Consider the following 22061-nt stretch of genomic DNA (forward strand, 5'->3'; position numbering starts at 1 on the left):
CTGGGACAAAGTGAGAGAGTGGCATGGACATATATACACTACCAAATGTAAAATAGATAGCTAGTGGGAAGCAGCCACATAGCACAGGGAGGTCAGCTTAGTGCTTTGTGACCACCTAGAGGGGTGGGATAGGGAGGGTGGGAGGGGGACGCAAGAGGGAGGAGATATGGGGATATATGTATATGTATAGCTGATTCACTTTGTTATAAAGCAGAAACTAACACACCATTGTAAAGCAATTATACTCCAATAAAGATGCTGAAAAAATAATAAAAAATATATAAATTTTTAAAAATGCAAAAGAACATTTTTAAGGATCCAGAAATGGTCTCTCAGTCCTAACCAGTGACCTGGTTACAAGGTAATATTATTTTTTTTCTGTCTTCTATTTTTAAGCAGTAATATAGAGTTCAAAGTTAATATCCTATACAATAGGGGGAACAGTAGATTTTGCTTAAGGGTGTTTTTTGTTCGTCACATCTATGAAGTTTGATTTTGTTATTCCTGATCTACAAATCAGAAAGCAAAAATTTGGAAAAATCTAAAGAATATATTAGTGTGTTGTTGGACAGGAGTTTGAAGTCATATTTGTGTGCAAAGCCAGTGTTCTCAACCATGGTTATATGTTTACATTCCAGTTGCCCTGATAGACTCTAAGTGTCTGGAGTACAGGGACCTTATGTTTTTCATCTCTTTATCATAGGGTGGAACATAGCTTCATACAAGTATGCTCAATAATCTTTTGTTGAATGAATGAAAGCATCAGAAGTTTTCCTCATGGCTCAACCTACAAACCCCTAGAAAAGATATAATCAACTATTTTACTGTGAACTTTAACCAATTAATATGAAATACAAAAGTATCTCCTTGGAAATAAACTTTGAGAACAACTTTATTTTGTAAATTTTCAAATAGCAAATCTGAGAGAGGAGATCAGATGAAGGAAGAGATTCATCCAAGTCAAGAAACCAGAATTTTGCAAGAATCCAAGGATGTGTTTGCCAATGACTTTTGATAGCAAATTCACTGTCCATTCCAAATAGGGTTAAATGTGTTGTTTAGGACATGTCCTATGGAAAAACCTTGGGTTGTCCTCTGTTTTTCATGCTGAATAAAAAACTCAAAGTACAAGTAGGATTCTTGACTGAAGGCAACTTTAACTGTGTGTCTTTTGTTGCCTTAAAATCTCTAAACATTAGACTCAGGAGCAAAGTCTTAAAAACTATATAGTGTCTTTTAGAGGTAAATAAGATATAAAGATTAACCCCACAATATTTAATTTTGCGAATTGACATTGTATCTTTGTGATTTGCAAATAGCAGGATCTCTTGTGGTACTTTGAATCTCTATTATAGCACTTTTTCATTGTTCCTTATGTTTGGTCCATTGTCATTTATTTTTTCATTCATTCATTCCCACAGACTTGTACTGGGTACTTTCATATTGCTTGACATTCACTTATTATTCCAAGAAATGTACACCTAAGATGTTGTCTCTATTCTTGGAAAGTCTGTATTTGAGGGATGGGCACAAAAGGGAAATACTGCTGTGATTAAATAGATGTGTGTGTACATAGTGAGGCATTAGGGAGGGAGGACCCGTATGTCTGGAGGAGTTGGAGAAGGTGATATCAGTTAGGGTTTGAAGGATGAGTTTGTGTTATATACCTCTTCCTCTTGTTTGAGAGCTCCTGGGTTTCAGGAATCACACCTTCTTCACTTTTGCATCTGTTTTGCAACTGCCACAATACAAATATCATCCTTGACATGTATTTTCAGCTCAGCCAATATTTAGAGAATTGAATGAATACATTATCTTGGTGTAAATCTTCCTTTATCCATTCATCAATGACATGATGTGATAGAAGAGTGACAAGTACAGGTTCTAGCTCATTCTGAACCTGGTTTCACCATGTTAGCTCTTTGACCTGGGCTATCATGTGATTCATTATGTAGCAGACACTTGGATACAAAAGTGAATACTATAGGTTCCACTCTCAAGAATTCTCCAACATCTCTTGTTTCCTCTGCTACATTTTCAGGTCTGTGCTGGATTAAACTGAAATTTAAACAAAATCCTAGGATTTGTTATAGGAAGGAAAAATGATTTTTTAATTTGTCTGTTTCCTTTGCAATGTCTGACACCGTGTGATGCACCCAGGCTCACTGTGATTTATCAGAATTCCTTGAGACAGGGGACCGGATTCCATGGTGAACTCACAGAGACCCCGCTCCCGGAGCATCCGTCTGATTTGTTTGCCCGTAGCAAGTGCTGACTGGGAGAAACAAATCTCTTAGGACAAAGGCAGCCACAAGCCATTTAACAGTTTTTAAAGTCCCCAAAGTATCACTGAAGAGCCTCCAAGTGTTTTCTGTATTTGGTTTGTGGTTGTTGCTTTTAATACTACTGCGACTATACGGAAGAAATAGCCAGTTTTATGAACACAACGAAAATATAAGCACCTCTCAAGTACAGCCTGGTTTCATATAAAATGAAACTGTTGGCTTCAGTTACAGACCTGGCCCACGAAATAGAAATGTGCAGCCTTGTTTGCAGGTGCTGGTGTGTGATGAGCCCTGGTTATTCCCAGTGAAGCCCCAGAATCTGCTGTGTGCAGTGCAGCTCCCAGGCAAGGAACACCTCCACTACTTTTCTAATTTTCAGTATAAGCCAGGAATACCCCAGTGTCTCTGGGGTAATTGCAGATGTATAATTTGACTGGTTGTACCCACTTGCTATAAGAGTCTCCCATGCTACACAGATAACTTATATCCTGCTGGATCGTGGAATCTTTTACTTGTTTCTCTTATTTCATTTTGGGAATAAAAATACCTGTGAATCGGAAAAAAATATTTGCACATCATTCAGTACTTCTGCTCCTCCTAGAAATTTCCTGTAGAATTGAGAGCAGGAGGAATTATTTGTAAGATGTTCAGATAATTTATCCTCCAAACTGAGTTGGTTTTGAGAGTGAAAGAGGCAGCAGGTGACAATGAGACCAACCAGGACATATGATTTCTTTGGTAATTTGAGAAGTTTTGCTTTTGTATGTCCTGGTTTCCTGACACACTAACTGTGGCTAGATGGTTGTTACCTAAATATTGTCATTAGTCTAGAAATCACAGGGTTTGTGGGGATCATGACAGACTTTCTGGAAGCTTTGGAAATAAATGTCTGAAGCAAAATTTGTTGCTGCTTTGTTACAGAGAGTTATCTTTCAGCCTCTCATAGAGAAGTTATCTCTGAAAATCAGTCTTCTAGTTATGTCTTTTCCTCTTGGTGACCTGTATTTAGAAATAACCAAACTGGTTTCATAACTTAGGTCCCGGTCCTTCCCCTCTGTGAGACATGGCCTCAAGTCACTTCTCTGTTTCAATTTATGAACATTTTAGTGATTCAAGGTGTGTCCCACCGAATCACACACCTGTAAAATTTCAGAAATGAAAACATAGTTGTTGAAATTTTATTGTTTGGAGACTTATAATAAATGCACACACAACCTGACTGCTATAGCTGAAGGTGCTATAGAAGCACTAGGTCCTGCGGCCTGATTGCATTTAGAAAGCTGAGGGATGCTGTATGTCAAAGGACTGCATGAACTTAATGACACAGGCATAAAGGAAGAAGATGGCAGTTGGCAGAAAAAGGCCAGGATGGAGTTGCCCAGAATAAAGAGCTGCACCTTTCCTCTCTTTACTTGGCTGGAATGCTATGAGATGAGACTGGCAGGTTTCAAACTACGTTCACGGCCTTGTGCACTACACAGGACTTTTCAGTATAATAGATACACTGGTAGCTGATGCCTACAGCAGGGCACTGCTGAACAGGACTCCAAAGTGCGTTGTATCCATTATGTGTTATATCTTAGTATTAATTAAATTTCTATTTGTATAAGACTCTTGTAGTTCAGGTGTTTCTAGGAGGACTAGTGGGGGATTCCCAGCCAGCAATGGCTATATTCCAAGAAATAATTACCTGGAGAGATTCTGTAAGATGAGCTGAGACTGGTATGACGATTGACAGCTCATCTTTCTGCAGTGGTGTCACTTTCCTTCAGCTCAGAGGCAAGCCTTTGGGCTAGAGAATCTGTGCGTGATCCAGGCATTTGCTGATTCTAAGAAGCCAGATTCTAGAGCAAATAGAGCCCAGAAAACTTCTTTTCATCAGGCATGATTGAAGAATGAGGAGCTCTGATTGACTGTCACGAATCAAGTCCGTAAGTGAATCAGCAGTTTTAGAAAGAATTAGAACAGTGGTTCTCAGACTGTGCTCCCCCAAAACTTAGTTTCACAAGATATTATCCAAAGAAAAAGCATTCCTCAGCCAAATAAATTTGGGAAACAGTGCATATTATGATTCTCCTAAGTTTTGCAGGGCATATAAATATGATAAGTCTCTGAGACTGAAATCTATAAAACATTAGTGTAACACTATTTAACCTAGAGTTTCCTGAACTTATTTGTTCACAGATATTTTCAAAGAATACCAAATAATATCTGGGATTACTATACTGAAATCATTGAAGCAGAGAAGAGTCATCTCCTCTGAATAACAAAACTGTGCCAAACATCCTCAATTTAGTTTCTGGTGATTCAGAAACTAACACAGCATGTGCCGTTAGGGAATGTCTTCATGACCATCAGTTCTCATTCATTGTTCAATTTATGAGAAAGCATCCAAAAAATGAAGCTTTCAGTTTGTTTGTTTGGATTCTAGAAAAAAAAGATGGGATACAGTTTTTCCTGTAACTTTATTTTAGGTGACTAACCAGTTTTAATTGATATGTTGACATGAGCATGTTTTAGGTGTTTATTGAAAGGTTAGTGTCAAAAGAAATTAATGTCCTGGTGGGCTTGTGTTTTTCTCTGAGGCAGATATTGATGAATGTACAGAGGGGATCATTGAGTGCCACAACCATTCCCGCTGCGTTAACCTGCCAGGGTGGTACCACTGTGAGTGCAGAAGCGGTTTCCATGACGATGGGACCTATTCACTGTCCGGGGAGTCCTGTATTGGTAAGCAGCTTTCAGCCATGCCCTCCACTCCATCCATCTGGACCTTTGCAGGAGGGGCAGCCTGCTTTGGTAGTCTGTTCAGCTCCCAGTGTTAAGATATGACCCCTCACTGGTTAAACTCATCAGTTTTCAAATTTCCTCCCTCTGCAATTCAGGGATCAGGCCAGGGATTAGACAGTGCAGGGTTTTAGAACTATTATGCAGAAACTGGGGCAGTCAGAGGACAAAGCCTGGGTCTGTAGGCTGTGGCTTTTAGTTCTTTCTGAAGGAAACGATGATGACTCGCTGGAATTTTTCACAGTTTAAGATACAGCTGTGGGAGAAGAGGAAATATTGCGGGACTTAGAAAGTTTAGTTTAAATCTCAGCTCTTGTACTACAAAAGTCACTGTACCTCTCTGGGCCTTCTCCTGTGAATACATAAAAATGTGGACAATAATGCACATATTATTAGATTTAAATGGGATACTATAATATTTAAAGATTATAAGCTTTGGATTGATGCACAAATATGATAGAGTCAAATTAACCTTATTATTGTTGCTATTACCACTGCTATCATCTTTGCAAAGTCTCCTTTAATCATTTTTCTGCTTGCAGTTCTGTTAACTGCTGAACAGAGGAAGTTAACAGATGGAGTTCTTCCCCTTCAAGACCTTATACCTTTCATGAAATCCAAACAACTGATCAAAAATGTAATCCTTTCCATGAGAACCTTGGCCAATCCAGTTATTTCATGTCATGTGGACTCAGCTGAATTCTTAATGCTGATTTGGACAGACCCAGAGGGCAAGCATTCTGACCATGGGTTCTCAAAGTTCAGAATGCTGAATTAGAAAATGGAAATTTGACTTTGCTGTCTGCATATCTGCATATCTTATTTTTTCTAAAGTTTGCTCCTGAGAACCAGTCAGTGTTTTCTACAACTTTTCCCCTAAGATTGCTCTGAAGCAAAGATGAACTGGGGAACAATAGGCACATGGCATGAATCGTCCATTGCCATGTCAGCATTACTGTTGAGAGGCACGCAGTGTAGTTGTTAGAGGCATAGACCCTTGAGCCAGACTCCCTGAAGTCAAATTCCAGCTCTGCCATTACTAAGTAGGTTGCAAGGTCTTATCTAAACTCTACGTCATTTGTCTCATCTATAAAATGGAACTGTTCATGTTCCTGCATATTCAGCCCTCTGCCCCACGTCTATCCGTGTTTCTTTTATTGTTAAAACGATGATTTGCAACCTCAGGGAGAGGTTTGCATCTATCCTGGGTCTTCATATACTTCCTTTACACATGGCAAGGAACTTCTGTATGTGTACAACTCAGAGTAAATAGATGTTATGTGAATAGGGATAGATCAAATGGCTGTTGTTGGATAGAAATATAGAATATTGACATATGCGATATTACATTTTGGGGCTAAAGATAAAAATTTCATTTTAAAAAACAGTACTTAACATCAATAAATAGGTGACTCTTAGCTTTTTTGTGCATAAAAGACCTTAAACATGACTTAGTTGATCCAACTTGATAACTGCCTGGACCTGCCATGGTGTCGCACACGTCTGTGCCTTTGCACGGGCCGACCCCTCTGACTGGAATGGAACAGAGCTCTGAGTCAAGGAGCTCTTCTCCTTGATCATGTTGATTCACATGTGAATTTTTGTTCATCTTCCTAACTTCAGATCATGTTTCACTGGGACCCCATGAAGCATTCTTTGATGTCTTCATAGGAGTTATCACTCCTCTCCTCTCTAGCTCTAGAGCTTTTACCCCGGCATATGTTTCTGTAGCTTCACTTGTTGCACTACCATTCAGTTTATTTGCTCTTGGACTAGTCTGTGAACATGAAATGAGGTTTATTCTTCTGTCTCTCCAGCGAGACCCTTTGGTAGTTGGTGTGCAGTAAATGAGAAGATGCAACAACAACAGTTAATGTGTCCAATAAAGAAATGCAATCGCAGAAAGGGTAACACCTTGCTTCCAGCCACGTAGCTTGTTTGGTACAAGTTGAGACTCAAGCCTAGGTCAAGGGTGACTCTATGTCCCAGATGCTGGGGACAGACCCACTTTATACCTATTCTGATGTAATTATCAATCGTGCCCTGTCACTGTCATAAATGTCCCTGTTAGAATGACAGATGTCATGGTCACCTCACCTGCTGATTTCTCTCTGCCATGCTGAGTGACGTGCCTGGGAAACAAAGCTCTGCCCTCCCCAGGGATGCACTTTCTTCATCCATGAACTGCTTCCTGCTCGGCCCAGGAAAATGTCGGTGAACTGGATTCCTTGGCAAGGAACTCGGGTTGTTTTTAGTAGTAACATATTTTCTGATTTCGCTTTCATTTTCTCACCTTTAAAAACAGCTTTGTATATGGGTCTTACTAAGAACAGAAGTCTGACCATCATTTAAGTTATTTTTGGTAGTTGACAGCACTGTTGGTTCAGAATATTTCTTGGTGTAATAGATGTATAAATCTGATCATGTTACTTTCTTGTTACATCCTTCTAATGCCTTCCCAGTGAATGTAAATAAATTTCTAACTTCTTTGCATGGTCTTCCTCCAGGCTTTAGGTGACATTGTCCCTGCCCGCTTATTGGGCTTATCTCTTATATATGTTAGCCTTTCTGATCTTTTCATGCCTTGAACATGACAGTGAACTCACCCAGTTTCAGGGCCTTTGCCTTTGCTATTCTCTCCACCTGGAACACTCAACACCTGTTTTCTTGCATGGTTGTCTTTTTTTTTTTTTTTTTTTTGAACTATAGTTGATTTACAATACTGTGTTAGTTTCATGTGTACAGCATAGTGATTTGTTTTCTTTTTCTTTGCAGATTATATTCCATTAAAGGTTATTACAAGATATTGGGTATAGTTCCCTGTGCTATACAGCAAATCCTTGTTATCTATTTTATGTATAGTAGTTTGTATCTTTTAATCCCACACTCCTATTCATCCTTCCCTCCTTTCCTTTCTCTTTGGTAACCATAAGTTTATTTTCTATGTCTGTGAGTCTGTTTCTGTTTTGTATATAGACTCATTTGTATTATTTTTTAGATTCCACATATAAGTGATATCATGTAGTATTTGTCTTTCTCTGACTTATTTCACTTAGTATAATATTCTTTATGTCTATTCACGTTGCTGCAAATGGCAACATTTCTTTTCATGGCTGAGTAATATTCCACTCTGTGTGTATGTATGTGTGTGTATGTATGTGTGTGTGTGTATATATGTATGTATATACATATATATATATATGTATATACATACATATATACACACACACACACACACCACATCTTCTTAAGCCAATCATTTGTTGATGGGCACTTGGGTTGCTTCTGTGTCTTGACTATTGCAAATAGTGCTGCTATGAACATTGGGGTGCATGTATCTTTTTGAATTAGAGTTTTCATTTTTCCAGATATATACCCAGGAGTGGGATTGCTGGATCATATGGTAACTCTACTTTTAGTTTTTTAAGAAACCTCCATACTGTTTCCACAGTGTCTGCACCAATTTACATTCCCACCAACAGTGTAGGAGGGTTCCTTTTTCTCCACACCCTCTCCAGAATTTGTTATCTGTAGACTTATTATTTTTTCATTTAATTCTTAGCTCAAATGCCACTTGTTTGAGGAGGCGCTCCCTGACTATTTTATCTGGGGTAGTTGCTTCATTATATCACTCTTTTATATCTTTTATAGCATTTTTTTGTTTACAAATTTATTGTGCATATACATATGTGTGATTATCTCCTGACACAAATGTACAGATTCTCTGAGGGCAGAGACCTTGTCTGTGTTTCACCAGTGTACACACATTTCATCATGTATACACAATGTAGGCACAAATTAGGCATTAAGGCATATATGTCAAATGATTGAAGGAATAGATAAAACTGTATCAGGTCAAATTTATTTTGTATTTGGTTTGACACAACCAGTTGTGTAGATTGCAGTGAGTAACATAAGATGTTAAATATCACAAAATCATGTGTCTTTCGTTTCAGAAACATAATATTTATTAAGAACAACCATTTACACCAGTACTGGGTTAAGTCTTCTGGGAATATGAGTATAAAGAAGATCAGATCTCTGTTCTTGAAGGATTTATAACTTGAAATATTTTGAATCATAATAACCTATCTTAATGGCACTGAAAATTAGCACATAAAATAAGCCTTAAATAACATCAGCTACTAATGCTTACATTTAAAAGAAATAGCAGCATCTAAAACAATCGTTTAAAAAACTCTTTTAAGTGTTTTAGCAACATGCACTCACCTATGCTTTTTCCCCAGACAGTAGCAGGGATGGCATATGTTGGAATCTAAAATATGGCAATTATAGGCTTTTAGGGCAACAGTCACCTGCCACTCCATGCCATTTTTTGTTAGATGAGGTTAACACCTGCTCTACTGACTTACATCAGTTACTGGAAACGTCGAACGTTACTAACATCCTAAAGAGCAGCACCCTTGCAAGATTTACTGTTGCCTCTTTCCACTAAAGTAGATCATATAATTGAAGAAATGACTAGTCTAGGTATTGTAGAGACAGACGGAATCGCCCTTCTTGAGAAGTTTATCAGAGTCTCCTCTATCTCCCTCTTTCTCTCCCATTTGCTTGTATATGTTTATAAGTCCAGGAGAGATGGGCACGCGCAGGTTTGCTAGCTGGAATTTGTAGACAGAGATGACAGGGATGCCTTATGACTGTGGGGTCCGGTGCACTTTGTGTTTGGATGCAGTGACTCTCGATTTTCACATAGAAGCTGTGAGCAGTTCCTTTTTATCTGGGCACAGTTATCTGGGTCATTTAGAAATGAAAACTAATGTATAATCAACAGTGCCATGTCTAAAGAGCAGGATTTTACCTATTTTGAAAATGAGGCTCAGATTCCCTTGGATGTCAGTCTGTCTCTGTGATCTTGACTCTGCCTTTGAACCTTTATTTTCCTCTGCTCCCACACTAACCCTCAAGCCTCCGCAAATATTCTTTCCACTCTTCCCAAACCCTGTGCTCTTTACTCCTTTGCTTGTATGCTTTTCCCTGACCATCCCTCTATCCCATTTCCACTTGTCAAAATCCTGATGAAGTTTTACGCCCTAAACTAGTGATTCTCAAATGTCTTTCACGGTAGATTCACGTGAGTAGCTTTTTAAAAATACTTATTGGGCTTGCCTGGTGGCGCAGTGGTTGAGAATCCGCCTGCCAATGCAGGGGACACGGGTTCGTGCCCCGGTCCGGGAAGATCCCACATGCCGCAGAGCGGCTGGGCCCGTGAGCCACGGCCGCTGAGCCTGCGCGTCCGGAGCCTGTGCTCCGCAATGGGAGAGGCCACAACAGTGAGAGGCCCACGTACCACAAAAAAAAAAAAAAAAAAAAAAAAAAAAATACTTATTATGGGGCGTCACCCACCTGGAGAATCTGATTCAGTTGGTCTGTTATGGGATAGATTGAGGTCATTTTTTTAAGGTCTACAAGTGATTAGAAAGAATAGTCAATTAACATAGAGAACCACTGTCCTATTTCTCTAATAATAAAAAAAAGGGCCTACCTCTTCTATGTTCTCATAGCCATGTGTTTGCACGTGTTGTATGGAATTTATCAGATTAAGTTTGTGGTTGTCATCAGTTCTTTAGAGCCTGCAGTACAGCTGAGGTCTTTTTGTATCTTCTATAGATTTGTATTGAATTAAATTGTATTGTTCATGCAATTCTGTCATTATTGTTATCAAACAAAATTTTCAAATCCCGGTAAAGTCCATTTTGTTGATGACAGACTCGGGGATAACATACAGCTCTTCCTCTGGGATGCAGCATCTCTTGGCCTCCCATTATTGCCTCCTCAAAAGGGACTTGGTTGTGTGAGGCAGGTTCCCAGACTCTGGAGTCTGTTTTCTGGTCACTGTAAACAGCCCAGTGAGTATTTACTTGTCAGAGCAGCTGCTGCAACTGACGTGAACTTGCAGAGCAACGTAAAACAACCAGAGAATGTTCCACTGGAATCTCTTGGGAAGGAGAGTTCACTTTTTATTGATTGAAGCATCAGGGCTGATTGAAATGGTCTAAGAATGATTTGGGTTCTGCTGTCATTGCCCAGTGTCTAGTTCTCATAGGAATGGAGATTAAAAAAAGGGCTAGAAGCTGGAGATGCTCCCTGTGACAAACCTCACCGCGGGGAGTGGAGGATTATGAAACCTTAGCCGGTAACAGTGTGATACAGGAGAGGCAGGTTTCCAGTATATACTTATAGGATTGTTGGGATTCAAATCCCAGCTGGGCCGCTTTCTAGCTGAGCCACATTTGGCAAACTATTTAACCTCTCTCTCTAAACCTTAGTTTCCTCAGCATACAATGATTAAAATAATATTTCCTGGTGGAATTTTTTGTAACATAAGTGTTCCCATGTGCCAGTGTCCTAGCAAGTAGTAGTTGATAATAGTCAACATTTAACTTCCCTTCGCCTAAATCTCTCATCTGTCAAATGAAGACAGCAACAGTGATGCTAATAAGAGCCAACATTTATTGAGAGCTTACTTTCTGCCAGGCACTGAGCAATTTGCAGAAGTGCCAACCTCATAAATTGCTGTGGAGTAATTGTGAGGATTAAATACACTAACATAGGAAAAAAAAAACATTCAGCACTTGTGTTTTTAAGTGCTCGATAAATGCGAGGTATTCTCATGAACTGAGCAGCTACACTATGTGCCAGGGAACTTCATGCATTACATAATTTAGTTCTCACAACTGTCTTAGGAGGGAAGCCCTTTTACTGTCACCATTTTAAAGATGAGGGAAATAAGGTCCCAGGGATTAAGATAACTTGTCCCAAATTCCACAGCTAGTAAGTGGCACACAGAGGCTGTAATCCAGGTGCCTTTGATCCCAAATCGTCTTTCTGCTTTTAGTATGTTAACACTGTAGAGCTGTCTGGAAAGGAGGAGACCTGTGATGAGCCACAGACAGAGGAGCTGTTAAGCAGAGCAGCTCGAGGTCGATGAGACAAGGCAAAGAGAGAATGAGGGAGTGTAACTGAGACCCAGACAGAGTTGCTATATTCTGTCTGAATCAAGAGCATTGGGGAATTGCTTTATCCGAGGGACTCAAGGGCTGTGTCTTCGGGCCCTCCTGCTAGACTAGGGGCAGGACGTCAAGGTGGCAGGTTCTTGACAGGTAATCTGATAGCATTTTAGCCTTAACAATAGTATCACCTGGCTATCCACCGATGCGATTACCTTCCCTGCCTTTTTGATGATATGAATCCAGAATAGAAAAGGAAAGGAAGGCATAGGGAATAAAGGGTATGAGAAACGGGTGGTAAGTAGATTTTTAACTAATTATATTTATTCTTTCATTCATTCATTTATCCCCCGCCACTTGAAAGTAATTAGTATATACAAAGAACACACATTCAGTAGGGTTATTAAAATAAAAATATTTGAAAAATACAGAAAATATACTAACCATGAGAGTTAACAAAGACGTTTTTGAATATCCTGACGGGCAGAGCAAAAAGGAGAGCATGATTATATGAACTGGTCTAATCTGAAAGGAGTTCGCATAAAAAGTCTTTAAGCAAAAAGGCTCAAATGTGCTGCTTCTCTGTTCCAGAGCAGAGATATGCCAGAGTGGTGAAAGCATCTTTGTGGACCAGAGTATTTCAAGCTAAGAAAGTTTCAGGGACAGAGGCATACACACCAATCTCGGAACACTCATTGGATTTTCTCTTTGCCAAACAATAAAACCCACCCATGCACATAAGGTATTTTCATTGAAACAGCTCCTGCCCCAAACTTCCTTGATAATATTTAATGATCTCTCATTAACTTCAAAATTGATATTTGTTGCCAAAGAACTTTAGGTTTGGTTTTCATCCAAGTAATGAATTATCTACTATCTAAGAGACTTCCCAAAGGCAGACACCACCTGGCCACGTCGCTGTTTAAATAGCTTTATGCATCTAACTACCAGTGGTGTGAAGTATGTGGGGCTGTGGTCTGGGGACTCAGAGGGGCTCAGTTGCTTGGCACAAAATTGCCACCTTCAAATGGACAGAGAGAACAGGGACAGACACCACCTGGGTATGGAATGGATATGGAAGAGGACTGGTATAGTCAGGACACAGGATGGAGAGGATAAGAACATTTCCCAACATCTAATAGAGGGGATATTCTGGGTCCCCCAGAAAGGGCCTTACAGTGGATATTAACACACAGTTGCAAATGTGAAATCAGATGAGAAATGTGTCCCATCAGACCCTCTGCAAGTTTCCTGCTCCCCTTCAAATCCAGCCATGCATATATAAGCCTGGAGCTGTTTAACTGTAAGTTAAATTGGATATATTTTGGGGACTTCTCGAGGAAGGCAAATGTTCCTCCTCAGATTGGGTGATAAACATTTCAAAAATATAATTTCACAAAATGATGTCAGAATAGCATTCATCGCACTAAACTCAGGCGTGAACGCAAAGTCCATTGATCACCCTCTGCCAATCTGGGCTGACACAACAGGCCTATGTGATATTATCCACTTCAGCTCTGGAACTGAAACAAGACATCTCAGGGAATTATTCTAACAGACCTCAAACTAACGATAGGGTCTATCCTCTAAGCCACCCCTGGCCCTGATTAGTATCTTCTCAGTGACAGACACCTTCCTAATGGAAGCTGTGACCAGCCATGGAACAGATAAAACAACTTGGAGCCATGCCTTGAAGCAATGTACAGTGCATGGAGAGCCAGGGACCTCAATTCTAATCCAAGTGAAGATCACCTGGGTGATAATGAAGAGGAGGAAAACTAGAAAACTATTAAAAAACAACTCTTCACAAGGATTGCCATGTTATACTTATTATATCCACAAAAATAAGCCTGCTGTGGTCTTAGCGCTAAGTTAGGTGATACGGAGGATCCAGAGAATTCACCCCTAGGGACTTGAAAACACCAAGCTGGAGACAAAAATCAACATACGTGAAACAGCCGATAGCATTCTGATACAGGTTATAATCTTATAATTAACTGTAAAATTATAGGGTCAACACTGTATGTAGGTAATTAGGGAGGAGAGTGCTCAGAGAGGATCAAAGAACAGTCATACCAGATTGCATGGGGGTGATTAGACTTGAAGGCTGGAAGGGTTTATGTGGTTTATAGATATAAAAATAAAAAATAAATATTACTAATAGGGAAGATTGATTACTTCATGTTCTAGTCACTCTTCTAAAAACTTCACATTTTCTAACTCATTTTATCCTCAAAACAACTTCATCGGGTGGGAATTTTGATAGTCTCTACTTCATGGACAAAGAAACTGAGGCACACAGATGTTCCATAAATTGCCCCTGGTCATCCAGCTATTAACTGGTAGATTTCTTCTTCCAGAAAGGGTTAATCAATGTCCTTTCTAGGAACTGTGTACATGTTTAATATTTTTGAAATATTAAGCAACAGAAATATTGCTTTCTTTATTGCCCGCTAAAATCTTGCTGCAAAAAATGGTACTATAAAAGCCATATTTTTATTTATTGAATGCCAACTGTGTGTCATTTCACTTTCAAAAACCCCTTGTAGGTAGCAAATGAGGAGAAACACATTAAGCAGCGCAGCCATGTGTGAAAGAGCCCATGTTCTTTCTACTCCCCCAATGGCCTCTGTCAATTGTATGTTAATTGTAGATAATTTACAAAAGGATTAAATTAAGATGTGAGTAGTGATCATTATTCAGATAATTGCCTCATTTTCTACTTCACTGTGTGCTTATAGATACATACCTGGTATAAAGTCCATAATTTTTAAATTTAGTTTATCTTACGTGTGTGTACAGAAGGAACTAAGGTTTTACTCCATACCAGTGTATTCTGGGGGGTCATCACATATCTGAACAAAAGAGAGAGATCTAGGATTATGGCCGTCTAAGAGGTCACCTGAGTATATCAATCCTCAGTGTGTTCCCCTTCTGAGAGGTCGCCTCAAGGCTATGGGAACTTCTAATATTGCTACATGGTATCAGGTCACAGTCATGAAGATCCAGAGCTTATGAGTCAGAAAGACAGGCATACATGAAAAGCTGGAGCTGGCTCGCACTCTGCTCAGCTGCTGAGGTATGGCTGTTTGCTATCTCCTGTCCCCAGCTACACTGAACTAAAAAGCACAGCTCTGCTTCGTAGGCCTATATTTTTGACTGGAGCCCGGTTTCTGCCTGGCAAAAGAGAGCAAGAACAAAGTGATTGTGTCTAATTGAAGCTTTTCCTTTTCCCTGCAGTTGACATCAGTGGTTAAGACCAGACTGGGGTGATGCCTCCAACAGAGCATTTATCAAAGTCTGGATCTTAGGGCACTAATGCTGGGATATTCTGCAGCCAAGGCTTTACTAGTAAATACAGCTGGGAAATTCTAAATAGAGTTAAGGTGCTTAATCAACTGCAGGACTTTTCAGAGCCTTTACATTGAGAGTGTCCAGAATTTATTTGGCTTTAAACCCTTTTTTTCCTCCTAGGCATCCTATGGATTTGGCACTTCGCAGAATATGCTAACTGAAAACTCAACTGAAAAAATGAATATAGCCTACTCTAACAATTTTTAGAAAACCTTATTTGTTCAGTATCATTGAATAATGTGCTGTTCAAAGAGGGGTTTTGTTTGTTTGTTTTCAGTTCTGCAACAGAATGTTTTTGGGCATAATACTTGTCCTTTAAGTACCAGCAATTTTTTATATTATTATTTAATTTTGCTATAAGAAAATCATTTGAATATATGACTTTTTGTCTCTTGCATTCTTTTTTTCCTGTGATCATTAAAAATGTAAATCACTCAACTCTACTGTCCTATACTGAGTGATCTTCTAAAGGCTTATTGGGGCATAGAGTCCTCATGTTTTTGACAAACTTATTTCTCCTTTGAATAAGTATTTTATCTCCTTCATGTATTACCAGCCTAACCTGTTATTTTTAAAATGATACCGAGAAGATTGCTTTCCTTTCCACTGTGGTAAATGAAGACTTGGTAATTTGATGTCTCGGGCCACAATAACTCAGAAGGAGTAATTAGAAGCCAGTTGCCTCTTTAGGCTCTGGGGATGTAAAGAGGGGTGATGCAGGTCTCTGGGGTGCTCCATGACAATTCTACGTTGCATGAATCAGCCCAGTGGGAGTTCTGAGAAAAGGAAGCAAGTCGGATGGCAGCTGTGAGGAAGGCTGTATTGGAGACGGGGAGGGGGGGCGTGGGGGTTCGTGCTGTGGCTCATACAGAAGGAGTAACAGTTGTATGAAATACAAAGAAAAAGTGATATTTTTTCCCTAAAATAAGTACTTTTCAATGCGATTATGGTTTTCTTTAAGGTCTTCTCTTTCAATATGAACTTGGCATTTTTACAAAGATCAGGCAACAACAGAAGCACTTTGATTTTCTCCTACACAGGATCTTGAAGCTAACACCATGCAAAATCTTCTTCATGAGTTTTAAATGACTTTCTTTTCCTTTCTTCCTGAGGAGTTAGTCCCACATGAGTGACACTAGAATGACGGCGGGGGGGGATTCCTAAAAATAGTTTCTTAACATTACTTCCTGTGAACTCAGTTTCATGTAGCTTAGGGCAGAGGTTCTAGAAGTGTGATCCTCAGACTAGCAGGATCAGCATCACCTAGGAAGCTGTTAGAAATGAAAATTCTCTACCTGCCCCCAGACCTACTGAATCAGCAAATCTGGGAGTGGACCGGTGATCTGTTTTATAATGCTCCCCCGTTAGTTGATTCTGATGCCCACTCATGTTTGAAAACCAGTTTGGTTTTCTGTTTCATTGAAAGGCTTCAGAGGGGTCCATGAATGCCCTGAATCTGTATGCAAGTATGTGTATATGTGTGTACATGCATCTTTTGGAGGAAGCAGAACTATATTTTTCACTCAGATCTCAGAATGACACTAACTCCAGCAAGGTAAAAACCACTGCTGAAACATCAGGATCCAGCACTTGAGGGTCTCTTGCTGAAATTATTTGACCTGAAAGCCACACACATTATGTTTGCTTACAAGCCATTGGCTAGAAATAGCTGTACAACCCAGTCTGAATGCATGAGTTCAGGGAAGTATAATTTTCTGTGTGTTCAGAAGCAGTAGTAAACCCTAAGTCTCTATCACATTTCCATACAATAAAAACTGTTTATCATAGATAGATAATAGATAGATAGATAGATAGATAAATAGACTGATGAAAAATTGACTAACTCCTCTTAGGGTTGGGGCATGTGGGGATGGCACTGTATATGGGAATTTTTCACAGAAAATATGATATTTTTCACTGGGTTTATAGAATGAGAAGGAAGTTTTCCAGGCAAAGTAGATATTAAGGTAAGTATTCCAGGCAGGAATAGTAGTCTGATTGGAGACAGAATCATGGAAGAGATCTAATTATGTTCAAGGGATGGTGAGATTTCCATTGTGGATGAAGTAGATGATATATATGGTCATGTTATGGGTGAGGAATGGCAAGAAAGGAGCCCTGGAAATAAAAGGTAGAGACCAATTATGAAGGGTCTTGTGTTCTAAGCTAAGGAGTTGAAAATTTTGAATTATTTCATAAATATTAGTGTCTCTAAAGGTTGTTGAAACATCTATTTTCTTGTGACAACCCTGATACTTTTTAAGTAGCTATTTTTAATATAAAAGATAGCTATGTAAATAGCATAGTGTTTCCCACAAAGTTTCAAACCCTCTATCAGACATGTATCATTGTGATTTTCTACATCTGTGCAATTTTGCTTCTCCTGTTCCTTTTGCTTGGAATGTCTTTCTTCTGAGAAAAGTGAGGCCATCAGAATTAGATGGCTTTTGATCATGATTATTATCAAGCAACTCCTGTGTGCTAACATTTTTTCCTGTAGTTCTCACAACAACTCTTCAGTTTCGGTATGATTCCTCATTTTACAGAAAGAGAAAATGAAGAACAGAGAGGTCTGTTCTTTGCCACACAGTGAGTAAAATTTCTCAGCTGAGAAATTGATATGACTTACTAAAGCAGTTAGGTTAGGGATACATATAAGTAAAATACTGATTCAAATTCAATTTTCTGCCAATTCCTAGAACTATTACCTTGTAGCAGCTCAAACTGGGTCATTTTCCTGCTAAAAAGCCCTTGAGATAGTGAGAGAATGGTATGATTTATTAATCTACTTTCTCTTTGAAGAGGCCGAGGCAGGGAAAACAGGAAGGTGCTACTGTAATAGTCCAAGCACTGGAAATGGAGAGGGCTGAGTAAGCTACACTATGGGGCGGATGGTGAGCATTCTGTATGCTTCAGTTAATTGTAATTGTTTTTAAAGAGGGACCTTGCCTTCATTGTTTTGGTATTACCTTTTACATATAGTGAGCATCAGTTCATATCTGGAGGGTCTATGTCTTGGCTGCTGTGTTGGAGATTTGCCATTTGGTCTTTGCAGAAAGTTTGTTTTCTACAGACTTGGGAGCCTGCCATCATGTGATGATGTGGGACAAGCCTGACCTGAAGTAAAGATGCCTCTATTTGTGTCCTAACTCAGAAACTTACTAGCTGTAAGCCCTGAGCATGTTCCCAAATTTCTTATACTGGGGTACAGGTATTGCTGAAAGGGTACCCAAAGCTAGATGAGGATTCTTACTTTGCTCAATGGTTTGAGGGGGAAATGATCTTTCTATCATAATCCTGACTAAATGGCTGGATTGAAAAACTAGCAGGAAAAATAGTTTTTAAAATAGAAAATTTGAAACCTCAAATACATTTCAGACCCATGGTTTCCCCTTTATGTATGTCCAGGATTCAGAAAAGTGAGCGTTCACTCTTTCCTACCATAGATAAACTCGGTAGAAATGTTTGAGAAGCAATGATCATTTGACCTTCTGCTTGGTTCTTTTAATGGGAGAACATGGTAATGCTAACATTCTAAGAAGTTTTTCTGAAAGGACAAAGTAGATCATGATTTGAAAGGATTTTGAAAACCCTAAGGAGTACAGTGTATAAGAGTATAATAAATTATTGTTATTATACATAATAAAAAGATAGAAATCTGTTTCATAAAGACATCTTAACATGACTCAATAAAATGAGTCGTGGCTGGGATACCAAAGCATCCGCAGCTTCCTAAAAAAGATACATGTAAAGAATTATCCACTGTTTGCCTGTTCCATTAAAATTTTACCTTCCCAGGAGCAGGAATTTTGTCTGTTTTGTTTGCAATAGTATTCCCAATGCCTAGAACAGTGTGTAGCATATCATATGTGCTCAATAAATATTTGTTGAATAAATGAATTAATAAAAGGACTCTCAAAGCAATCATTTCTATTATTAATGAGGACACTGACCCCTAACTGCTGCTTACTCTGAGGAGCTGAACTGGACCACAAATGAACTGCAAGAATTCCTTTTGTTTATACTCAAGCAGCCTGAGTCATGTCAAAGATAAATAAAATCAGACTCAAAGTGGTAAGGACAGATTTTAATCAGCAATAAGCTACTGAAATAGAGAAGAGGGTCCAGTGTGAATTGAATTCAACTTAGATTGGTGCAGAGGTGACTGGGCATTCTAAAAGGAAAATGAGGGAGTCGGAAGGAGGAAAGTGGGGGCTTGAGTAGAAATAAGGAAGTGGAAATTTACAAAAACCAGGAAAAGGTGTTGATCCATATGAATCCCATCTGGGTTTGTTAACCAGCTGTTACTGAAGAAGTTAGGTTTCTACTCTCCTACAGAGACTGGGAGGGGTGATGGGGGCCTATCTATTCTTCATTCAGGTGTTAGCTGGAACAGCAGAAAATTCTTTTGCAACCTTGAGCTTTCCCATGCAGGACCTTAATGGGACTGGAGCCATTACTTTATTGATGCTGCCTTGAGCTGTTAGAAACTATGCTAGTGTTTGTTAATTTTTCTAATGTGGGGTGAACAAAATTATTTGTGCAGGGTTTATAGGTCCAGGTTGAGGCCTAGTCAAGAAAAAGGCTCAGAGGAGCCTGACTAGAGTTTGCTCAGGGAGAGAATTTTTATCTATGGGCTCCTTTGCTTTTCAGTAGAAACCAACTTAGTTTGGGCTCTTATGGTTTTATCTCCCGTAAAGTAAAAAACACAGAACGACAAATTCAAAATAAACAGAACTTGCCTCCCAAAAGTCTAGGGCAGAGTGGGTTCAAGTTGCCTACTTTTTGCCTCATTTTTCCTTTGACTCTCCCAGAAGCCTTCTAGATATTTCCAGAGACTATCCCTTCAAGACAGGAGGCAGCCCCAAGTCTATTTTTACCAAATCAGTTGCTTAAGAGAAGAAATATGAAGAGAGAAAGAAGATGAAAGAGAAGGAATCATCCAAGAAAAGACACCGTGAGATCACATCATTAAGATTTATTTATAGCATGTTAGTCTTCTCTGTAGATACTGCCCTTCTTGGCATGGTGACCCAGGTCTTTGTCCTAGATCAATGTCCTAACTTGCCTTCTGCTGGGACAAAACTTTTGGAAAAGCTTTGACTCCTTCCTAGAAATCAGGGACCATAATAAAGAGAGTTGGTAAAAAGAGACAATAAGTAAGAGACATGGACAGTCTTTGAATTCTTAGGGTCTTTAGGGTCTGTAACCTGAATCTTGTGTTATTTAGATTGAGACCTGGTTTTGAATTGTACCACTGACAATGGTGTTTGACCTTTGATTTCTATGTAAGTTGCAGGATGCTTCTAGTAGTAAATGAAATTACTTTTCATTTACTTGGCATAGAAGAGAGAAGAAATTATTTCTCATCTGTCAACTTGCTTGAACGAATGATTTGTTAAAATAGAGAGTTAGTTTTGGTTTTCACTTGGTTGGATTCCCCATCCATATTTGTCACTAAGGGTAACATTGCCAGGCTTCAATGAAACAGGAAAACCATGCCGTTCCCTTCATTACTTTCTCTCTTCAGCACCTGCTTGCAAATACTCATTAAGAGAGACTAGGGATATTTCAATAAACAGTAAATGTCCAAGAAAATGGTTTAAATCTAAGAAATCTCTTTGTTATCCTGAAACTGTGTTCTTCCATTCATTTCCATCCTCTTCTCCATTTGTCACCAGTCATATTGTAACACTGCAATTACAAGCTCAGTCCTGCAAAGGTGAAAAGTAATCATATAAAGATGAAAATGGACAAGATCATAGAAAGTATTTTATATAAACCGTATATTTTATTAAAGAGAAAACTGAGGCCCCCCAAAGGACAAGCGTTGATCCATCAGATTCAAATTTAACACCTGTTTATGCAAATCTAAGTAGACGAAAGGCACTGTAAAAGGTACTGTGGGAAACACAAAGATAAATAAGACCACAATATTACTTCTGAATGAATAATGCAGATAGAAAAGTACATTACCAGCTAAGCATACAAGGTAACATAAAGGACATATAGGTAACATAAAACCGAAGGGCAGATTCCACACTAGGAACTCCGGCCAGAAGAGCCAGGTGTGAGGCCTCTGCACGTGGCCCGCTGTGAGCAGGTGAAACCCAACTAAGCACAAAGGAAAAAAAAAAGCCATCTCAGAGCTGTGACTATTTTCAAGGCTACTGTTTTTCTCTGTGGAACACTGCCTTTGGGGCAAAACAAGGAAAAATCAGGTGATTCTAATGTGCAGCACAGAAGGAGAGCTAGTGCAGGCCAGCTTCTCCAACTCTGAAGGTACTCCAGCCGTGTGGCTGACAGGGTCTTGGTGCTCAGGCTGGGTGTCAAGCCTGAGCCTCTGAGGAGGGAGAGCTGAGTTCAGGACACGACCACCAGAGACCTCCTGGCCCCACATAATATCAATCAGCGAAAGCTCTCCCAGAGATCTCTGTCTCAATGCTAAGATCCAGCTCGACTCAACAACCAGCAACCTCCAGTGCTGGACACCCCATGCCAAACAACTAGCAAGACAGGAACACAACACCACCTATTAGCAGAGAGGCTGCCTAAAATCATACTAAGGTCAGACACCCCAAAACACACCACCGAACACAGTCCTGCCCACCAGAAAGACAAGATCCAGCCTCATCCATCAGAACACAGGCACCAGTCCCCTCCA

The 22061-nt window shown here is 39.5% G+C and overlaps 1 protein-coding gene across 1 annotated transcript in view; it reads left to right on the forward strand.

The window, feature by feature from the left end:
* NELL1 (neural EGFL like 1) overlaps positions 1-22061 on the forward strand; it is a 939503-nt gene that overhangs the window by 860620 nt on the left and 56822 nt on the right. Inside the window, exon 16 of the mRNA XM_024118844.1 lies at positions 4875-5015. Within this exon, the coding sequence (XP_023974612.1) occupies positions 4875-5015 (141 nt within the window). The remainder of the gene's footprint in view (positions 1-4874; positions 5016-22061) is intronic.

The sequence above is a fragment of the Physeter macrocephalus genome, chromosome 16, assembly GCF_002837175.3.
Source record: "Physeter macrocephalus isolate SW-GA chromosome 16, ASM283717v5, whole genome shotgun sequence".
Classification (NCBI taxonomy): domain Eukaryota; kingdom Metazoa; phylum Chordata; class Mammalia; order Artiodactyla; family Physeteridae; genus Physeter; species Physeter macrocephalus.